The 9,878-nt window shown below is 44.0% G+C and overlaps 1 protein-coding gene across 1 annotated transcript in view; it reads right to left on the reverse strand.

The window, feature by feature from the left end:
* Positions 1-8,968, reverse strand: part of LOC139280827 (rho GTPase-activating protein 8-like) — a 58,158-nt gene extending 49,190 nt beyond the window's left edge. The window contains exons 1-2 of the mRNA XM_070900558.1: positions 8,903-8,968; positions 6,810-6,953 (exon numbers count right to left, since the gene is read on the reverse strand). Coding sequence (XP_070756659.1) covers positions 6,810-6,953; positions 8,903-8,930 — 172 coding nt within the window. The 5' untranslated portion in view covers positions 8,931-8,968. The remainder of the gene's footprint in view (positions 1-6,809; positions 6,954-8,902) is intronic.
* Between the last annotated feature and the right edge of the window lie 910 nt (positions 8,969-9,878).

Below are 9,878 nucleotides of genomic sequence, written 5' to 3' on the forward strand. Positions count from 1 at the left end.
CTGAGCTGCAGGATCTAACAGATGTGGTTCAGATGATGGCAATGAGTGGGGTGAGCATTGACCTTACACGATCACTCCTGGACACCATCAGTGGGGTGAGTGATGAGGTAGCGGGACTGTCAGGAGAAGTAACCGCAATTGCACGAGAAATGGGAACGATGTCCGGGACCATGAGTGAGGGAATATCTCAGTAAGCTGAAACCATGTCAGTGACCATGAGGGAGTGAATGTCACAGGTAGCTGATGCGCTAACAGTGACCATCAGGGAGGGAATGTCAGAGATGGTACAAACACGATCACGGAACATGAGGGAGGAAATGTCACAGGTAGTGGAGACAGTTTTGCTCAACATGAGGGAGGGAATGTTGCAGGTCGTTGAGACACTGTCAGGGCACATGAGGGACGGTATGTTGGAGTTAGCTGCTGCAATAAGGGAACAGGCCCAGATCCCACGCCCATTGACAGAATCAACTGCCACTCCCACTACAATCCCCAGACCAGCCTCTGAAGAGCCCCAAGCCGGGCCCTCCACATTGCCGCCTGCTGTCACGTCGCCGCCCCCCCCCCCCCGCCCCAACAGATGCGCATTACCCGAGATCTGAGAAAGAATAAGCTTGGTACCAACCCCAGAAACACTGCGCCACCGCCTGCGGGCAGGGGGCAGGGGTAGTGGAGTGACCAAGAACAAGCGTGACGGGTGATCTTAGAATAAGGTGGAGGTGAGATGGGTGGTGCAGCCTTTCTTTGCTGCTGCTGTTATTATTATTGTTACTGTTGTAACTGTTATTCTCAAATTAAAAGATTTTTGTAAGTTATGTAAATTTACAAGTTTAAAAGTTAGTAAGTAATCTTAAAGTATTTAAGTGATCTTACAGTTTGTAAGTGATCGTAACTGAAAACTTTAAAGTTTGATACAAGAATAATGTTAAAGTTAAGTACAAAGAACTGTTTGTTAAACTTTTGAATAAAATATATTTTACATTAAATCTGAATCATTTCCATTATTTGTTCGATTATTAACACAACTTTTGAAGTAAACAAGAATCATTTCAATCATGTGTTCCATTAACTCAACACAACATTATGGAACAGGTCCAAACAGTAAACATAGAAACATGGAAAATAGGTGCAGGAGTAAGCCATTCGGCCCTTCGAGCCTGCACCGCCATTCAATGAGTTCATGGCTGAACATGCAACTTCAGTACCCCATTCCTGCTTTCTCGCCATACCCCTTGATCCCCCTAGTAGTAAGGACTTCATCTAACTCCTTTTTGAATATATTTAGTGAATTGGCCTCAACAACTTTCTGTGGTAGAGAATTCCACAGGTTCACCACTCTCTGGGTGAAGAAGTTTCTCCTCATCTCGGTCCTAAATGGCTTACCCCTTATCCTTAGACTGTGACCCCTGGGAACATTCTTCCTGCATCTAACCTGTCTAAACCCGTCAGAATTTTAAACGTTTCTATGAGGTCCCCTCTCATTCTTCTGAACTCCAGTGAATACAAGCCCAGTTGATCCAGTCTTTCTTGATATGTTAGTCCCGCCATCCCGGGAATCAGTCTAGTGAACCTTCGCTGCACTCCCTCAATAGCAAGAATGTCCTTCCTCAAGTTAGGAGACCAAAACTGTACACAATACTCCAGGTGTGGCCTCACCAAGGCCCTGTACAACTGTAGCAACTCCTCCCTGCCCCTGTACTCAAATCCCCTCGCTATGAAGGCCAACATGCCATTTGCTTTCTTAACCGTGTGGAATAGTTTCCGCTGAGCCTTCAGGCAGCAGTAAAGCGTTTATGGATGAGCTGCTGGTGCAAGGCTCGAGCAATCGTTAAAGGGACACGATGGCCCAGCCTCCTCCGCCGTCTTGCTTCGGGTTCAGGTAGTTGCATGGCTTCCTCGTCTGTGTCCTCCTGCTTGTCATCTGCACTCTCACCGCAGGGAACTTTATGTAGTCATCCCTCCGTGCATATACTAAAATAGTAATGAGGAGACATTTCTTCTCTCAGAGGGTTGTAAATCTGTGGAATCCGCTGCCTCAAAGAGCTGTGGAAGCTGGGACATTGAATACATTTAAGACAGAAAGAGACAAGTTTCTTAAACGATAAGGAGATAAGGGGTTATGGGGAGTGGGCGGGGAAGTGGAGCTGAGTCCGTGATCAGATCAGCCATGATCTTATTGAATGGCGGAGCAGGCTCGAGGGGCCATATGGCCTATTCCTGTTCCTATTTCTTATGTTCTTATGTTCTCCTACCAGCTGCTACTGCCTCATGATGGCCAAGTTATGCAGCATGCAGCACACAACAGTAAACTGACCGACAATCTCAGGGGAGTATAGCAAGTAGCCTCCGGAATGGTCCAGGTGTCGGAAACGCTGTTTCAAGATGCCAATGGTCCTCTCTATGATGCTGCACATCACAATGTGCGACATGTTGTACTCCCGGCCAGCTTCCGTCTGGGTTATGCGTAGGGACGTCATGAGCCAGTTGGCGAAGCCGTTCCCGTTGTCTCCCAGTAGCCAGCTCTGCCCTTTTGGCTGTTGCTGAAACATGGCAGATATAACACTGTCGCGTAGGATGAATGCATCATGGGTGCTCCTAGGGTATCTTGCATCGACTGACATGATACAATATATGTCGTCATACAAGAGTTGTACATTAATGGAGTGGAAACCTTTTCTGTTCCTGTACATCTCGGAACCCTCCAAAAAGGTGCTCACAAGGCGATGTGGGTACAGTCAATGCAGTCCTGTACCTTTGGAAAGCCAGCAATCCTGGAGAAGCCCACAGCCCTGTCACACATTGCTTAGGCGGTCATGGGGAACTTTATGTAGTCATTCCTCCGTGCATATACTACAGCTATCACCTGCTGAATTCAGACATGTGTTGCATGTTGAGCACACATCCCCAGTTGTAGCTTGAAATGATCCGCAGGCATAGAATGAAAGTGCAGCCGTAACCTTCACTTCAACTGACAAAGCAGTCCTCCTGACGCTTCTAGGTTGCAGGTCTGCTTTTACTAACTCACAGATCTCAGTTACAACTTCTTTGTGGAAATGCAGCCTTCTGACACAGTCTGCATCACTCAGATGCAGGTACAAACGCCTGTCTCGATTTCCTCGATGTGGGTAAAACCTCCTGCCCAGCACCTTATGGGTTCTGATGTTCCTCATGCGATGATGTCGAATCAATTGTCTCCTACGAAGCACCATCATGCAGAAGGCTTGCACAAGGTATGGCATTGTCTGTATTGCCTCCATAATTAAAATTTACCTTTGCAAGAAGCTCAAAACAGCAGGAAGGCAAGCAGGACAGGTACTTTGTTCTCTTCCCCCCCCCCACCCCCGCGAAGGTCTGTATGGATGGACCACACGCAGGTCTTGTGACTTCTTCCCCCTCCCCCAACTCATTGCAGTCTTTTAACTTCTCTCCTCTCCTTTCCGCCCCCCCCTCCCTCCAAACTTATTGCAGTCTTGTGCCTAGAGTAGCAGCCTTCCAATCGCCACCTCCCTCCCCGGGCTCAGTGCAGAAGCCTGCCGATCGCCACTTTCCACCCCCTACCCCACCGGGCGTGTTTTCCAGCCGAGGCCCAAGCTCATGTCCGGGTGCGGGCTGATTCGGACGGCCGACACTACGACCCTCCAGTCCTGCTTCAAGACATTCGGTGGTGGCGAGCGAGTAAAAAAACAAAAAAACCTTCAGAAATCCAAGAAACTTCCATATACTCCGTTGAAAGTTAAAAAAAGTTGAACTTTATTATGGATATGTGTTAGTGTTAGAGACTCCCTCCAAAAACTTTGATGAAAAACAATGGCGTCTTTCAGCGCCGATTTTTCAATGTGCGCTGCTTTCTGTTAACTCACCAGAAGGTTTTTCTGGAGTGGCCAGATACGCCGAACTAGGATAAAAAATTTTGGGCAAACTGCGAAAAATGCTGAAAGCTGGCGCAGATATGAGGGAAACCTAAAGTAGAAAAATCTTAACTAAAGCAGATACGTCAATTCAAAATTTCCCCCTGGAATCTGCGCTAAGTAATTACGCCAGAAAAGACAGTGCAGATGACCCAGGAAAATTGAGCCTAAAGTGTTGGACGGTTGAGGAGCAGTGGCAGACATTTAAGGAGATATTTCATAACTCGCAACAAAAATATATCGCAATGAGAATGAAAGACTAAGAGAAAGGATAACCATCCGTGGCTATCTAAGGAAATAAGGGATGTTATCAAATTGAAAACAAGGGCATACAATGTGGCCAAGACTAGTGGGAGGCCAGAGGATTGGGAAACTTTTTAAAGCCAGCAAAGAACGACTAAAGATAGATGATGAAAGTAAACTAGCACGAAATATAAAAACAGATAGTAAGAGTTCTACAGGTACATAAAAAAAGGAAAAAAAAAAAAGAGTAGCTAAAGTAAATGTTGGTCCCTTAGAGGACGAGACTGGGGAATTAATAATGGGGAACAGCAGAGACTTTGAACAAATATTTTCTATCAGTTTTCATGATAGAAGGCACAAAAAACATCCCAATAGTGGATAATCAAGGGGCTATAGGGAGGGAGGAACTTAATACAATCACTAAAGTAGTAGTACTTGGTATAATAATGGGACTAAAGACGGACAAGTCCCCTGGACCTGATGGCTTGCATCATAGGGTCCTAAAATAAGTGGCTGCAGAGATAGTGGATGCATTGATTGTAATCTACCAAAATTCCCTGGATTCTGCGGAGGTTCCAGCAGACTGAAAAACGCAAATGTAGTGCCCCTATTTAAAAAGGAGGCAGACAGAAAGCAGGAAACTATAGACCAGTTAGCCTAACATCCGTCATTGGGAAAATGCTGGAGCCCATTATTAAGGAAGCAATAGCAGGACATTTGGAAAAGCATAATTCAATCAAGCAGAGTCAGCATGGTTTTATGAAAGGGAAATCGTGTTTGACAAATTTGCTGGAGTTCTTTGAGGATGCAATGAGCAGGGTGGATAAGGTGGAACCAGTGGTTGTGGTGTATTTGGATTTCCAGAAGGAATTCGATAAGATGCCACATAAAAGGTTACTGCACAAGATAAAAGTTCACGGGGTTGGGGGCAATATATTAGCATGGATAGAGGATTGGCTAACTAATAGAAAACAGAGAGTCCGGATAAACGGGTTATATTCCGGATGGCAAACAGTGACTAGTGGGGTGCCGCAGGGATCGATGCTGGGGTCCTTAACTATTTACAATCTATATTAATGACTTGGAAGAAGAGACCGAGTACAATGTAGCCAAGTTTGCTGATGATACAAAAATGGGTGGGAAAGCAAATTGTGAGGACACAAAAAATCTGCAAAGGGATATTGACAGGCTAAGTGAGTGGGCAAAAATTTGGCAGATGGAGTACAATGTGGGAAAATGTGAGGTTATCCACTTTGGCAGAAATAATAGAAAAGCAAATGATAATTTAAATGGAGAACAATTGCAAAGTGCTGCAGTATAGAGGGACCAGGGTGTCCTTGTGCATGAAACACAAAAAGTTAGTATGCAGGTACAGCAAGTAATCAGGAAGGCAAATGGAATGTTGGCCTTTATTGCAAGGGTGATAGAATATAGAAGCAGAGAAGTCCTATTACAACTGTTCAGGGTATTGGTGAGGCCACACCTGGAGTACTGCATGCAATTTTGGTCTCCGTATTTAAGAAAGGATATACTTGCATTGGGGGCATTTCAGAGAAGGTTCACTAGGTTGATTCTGGAGATGAGGGGGTTGACTTATGAAGATAGGTTGAGTGGGTTGGGCCCAAACTCATTGGAGTTCTGAAGGATGAGAGGTGATTTTATTGAAACATGCAAGATAATGAGGGGGCTCGACAAGGTGGATGCAGAGAGGATATTTCCACTCAGGGGAAACTAAAACTAGGGGGCATAGTCTCAGAATAAGGGGCTGCCCATTTAAAACAGCGTTGAGGAGGAATTTCTTCTCTGAGGGTTGTAAATCTGCCCCAGAGAGTTGTGGAGGCTGGGTCATTGAATATATTGGAGATAGACAGATTTTTGAGCGATAAGGGAATAAAGGGTTTTGGGAAGCGGACATGGAAGTAGAGCCGAGTTCATGATTAGATCAGCCATGAACTTATTAAATAGCAGAACAAGCTCCTGCTCTTACTTGTTATGTTCTTATTTATCCAATCTCTGGGTCGTACTAGGGAGGGGGAATTTATTTTTTTCCAAATCGTTTCAATCCAACTGATGGTTCCCTCAGCAGACGAAGAGTTTGCAGTGATGTCTTCTTGCAGGTCTCATTTAGCTGCAGCTGGCCACAAGTTGTTTTACAGCTGGCTCTTTAATGACTCTTTTCATTGGTTTTCAAGATTGAGCACCGTGCTGATTTTGTAAAAGATGCTCTGCGTTTCCTAATGTTTAAAATGGATTTTGTTGGGGATTTTTAATAGAAAGAAACCTTTTCATTACAATTTCTTCCCCTCTTACATGATTGGTTACATATTTTTGTTATGTACCAAGATGCTCACAACTTCACCCACAGGTGCATTACAGTTGGAATGTTGTTTTGAATATATAACGTGCATGGTTTTGGATATATAATGGATATGAAGTCAATCACAATAGATGGGCATATCTCTCACTGTTTCTTCATCTCAAAGTGTAATTATCTTTGTATTCTGCTGTATTGTTTTATATTATGTTATCTGTTATTTTGTATACTAGATACACTTGCATACTCAATAAATAGGAAGCTTAAAACAAATCCTGTACTAATCGTTCCTAGGTCACACTATGGATAAAGGAGTAAGGGCAATTGAAGTTTTATTTTCCCACCTGCTACTTGGACTATTCCATGCCTTGCCACATCATAGAAAGGGTGATTGATATCCAGGGGAACCCCTCCAGCTAATGGAGTATGCAGAGAAACAGAACTTCCATCACTCAAAATCCTCTGTTCTTCCTCATCTTTACAAAGTTCTGCCAAAAAAAGAAGCTGGATTATGGCATGTCATCACATTTAATCGTAGCCAAAAAAAATCACCTGCAATGGCCTCTCTTCCCACTCCCGCATCATTACCTCTGGTGTCCCCCCAAGGATCTATCCTTGGCCCCCTCCTATTTCTCCTCTATATGCTGCCCCTTAGCGACATCATCCGAAAACATGGCGTCAGTTTCTATATGTACGCTGACGACACCCAGCTCTAATTCGCCACCACTTCTCTCGATCCCTCCATGGTCTCTAAATTGTCAGACTGCTTGTCAGACATTCAGTACTAGAGCAGCAGAAATTTTCTCCAATGAAATATTGGGAAGACTGAAGTCATTGCCTTTGGTCCCCGCCACAAACTGCATCCCTCTCCCTGGCATCTGTGGAGACTGAACCAGACTGTTCGCAACCGAGATGTCATATTTGACCCTGATATGAGCTTTTGACCACATGTCCGCAGCATAACTAAGACCGCCTATTTCCACCTCCATAACATTGCCTGTCTCCGCCCCTGCCTCAGCTCATCTGCTGCTGAAACCCACTTCCATGCCTTGGTTACCTTTAGACTTGACTACTCCAACGCACTCCTGGCTGGCCTCCCACATTCTACCCTCTATAAACTGGAGGTCAGGCAAAACTCGGCAGCCCGTGTCCTAACTTGCACCAAGTCCCGTTCACACATAACCCCTGTGCTCGCTGACCTACAAATTATCATCCTTATTTACAAATCCCTCCATGGCCTTGCCCGTCCCTATCTCTAACATCCTACAGCCTCACAATCACCACCTCCCCCCCTACCCCCCCCTCCTCCTCACCCCACTCCCCAGAGATGTCTACGCCCCTCAAATTCTGCCCTCTTGAGCATCACTGATTATAACTGCTCAACCATTGGTGGCCGCACTTTCAGCTGCCTGGGCCCCAAGCTCTGGAACTCCCTCCCTAAACCTCTTCACCTCGCTTTCCTCCTTTAAGACACTCCTTAAAACCTACCTCTTTGACCAAGTCTCCCGTAATTTCTTATGTGGCTCGGTGTCAAATTTATTTGTTTTGTCATAACACTGCTGTGAAGCGCCTTGGGATGCTTTACGACATTAGAGGCACTATATAAAGTTATTGTTGTTATTTACATTCTCTGGGTTTTCATGGGGGAAGGAAAAATATGGAGGTAGTTTTCTTTCCTCCCCCACACTCTTTCTACTGTTTCTGAAAGGTTTCCACTGCAACATTTAACAGATTATCCATGAAGGAATCCCAGTCCAGCGATCATCAGGTTGATGTAATTTTCCTTATCTTTTAAAAAGCTTACTAGCACGTTATTTCTGTTGCTGAAAATTAACAGACATTTGCTCTAATGACAGGCCTGTTGCCCTTTATTGGAAGTTAGGACAGGAGTTAACAGGAATGTATTTGTCTGAATTGAAACTCCATTTACAGGATTAGTGAATGTATTACGTATTTACGTAAACTATCTAACATCCGACACGCGTTCACAGCTACTATCCCAGTGCACTGAGCTTCTGCTAGGCACTTCTGGGTGGGGCGGGAGGAACGATAAAAAAAAAGAAAGGAAGTTCATCTTTGCCCACTATCCTGCACCTCTTAGTGACTGCATTGACATAAGCCAAGGAGCATATTATCTCTTGCTGCGGTCAGTGAACAGTAGTCCAACTGAGGAATGGAGAGAAATTAACGCTTCAAAAGAAAAAGACTGCATTAGCGTCAGATAAAAAACAGCTTACTGTGAGTCTTGGGTGTTCAGGATGTCTCTAATATTACCTTTTAACATCCTTATTGTGAAAAGCTCTGGCAATGACAACAGTCCCCACCACTCTCAATTGCTTCACACCTCCCATGTTTGCATGCAGGAATTTCTAACATTCCCGTCAAATTCCCCAGAACCGAACTCCATGTTCGACATTACTCCTGGATCTACATTTACCTTTCTCAGCCAACTGCTCCAGGTTCATGTCCACTCCTTGGATTGCACTGTACGTTGTACAAATGTCTTTCTCCAATGAAGAAACACGCTTTTGCTCAAATTAGAAACTGAAAAGAAATATACATGAATATTTTTTTTTAAATATTGAAACAGATGTTAGTCTATTCGAACCAGCAATGATTTTCCCTCCTCTCCAACAAATGGACATATATGCTGAGAGTCACAATTCATTATAAGCCTGACTCATAACAAATTCATTTAGTTTCATTATTACTTATTTCATTACAGTGTTCCTATTCAGATTGAACCATTAGAAGTTCAAAATGCTGGTAATTCAAAGTTCTCCTAATCAGATCAAGGTGCTTTATCTCACAGCTCAAAACTAAAAGAACTAGGCTCTGAAAAGTAGCATCCTTCTATTACCATAGGACTTTTTTGAAGAAAAAAAAAGAACAGGTTCCATCCCCCAACTTATAAATATTATAATAGAGAATCAATACAGAGGCTGTATGTTCCTTCTGCTGACAGAGAATTGATCTGCACCAAGTCTCAGGAATTAATGCTAGATTAATATTGGCGCAGTGTCCTTGAAACAGTTTGTCAACATCGCTGCATAGTTGCCTACTGTCTGCTTTTTGAGCCGACAGACAACTTTTCCGCACTGTCTAATAGATAGGGTGTGTGTTGCTGAGCTTAATGGTCTTTCCTCACTTTTTGTTTGTTCATAGCTAAAGCGATCAGGCCACATGCAAATTGTCAAAGAAATGCGCATATAAAGTTTAAAACAGGACAGATCTCCAATCTTCCACAAAATGTTTCAGCAGCTCACTGCACATTGATTTTAGCTAGTGCTGCCTCTGGTGATGGGGCCATTTAGTGCGCTGCTACAGAAGGTTGGTGTTACTTTGTAAGTTCAGTCAGAACTTTTGCTGCTAGTTTTAGTCTGCCTTATTTGAAGTACTGCTTTGCACTAGAG

This window comes from Pristiophorus japonicus, chromosome 15 (genome assembly GCF_044704955.1).
Source record: "Pristiophorus japonicus isolate sPriJap1 chromosome 15, sPriJap1.hap1, whole genome shotgun sequence".
Taxonomy (NCBI): Eukaryota; Metazoa; Chordata; class Chondrichthyes; family Pristiophoridae; genus Pristiophorus; species Pristiophorus japonicus.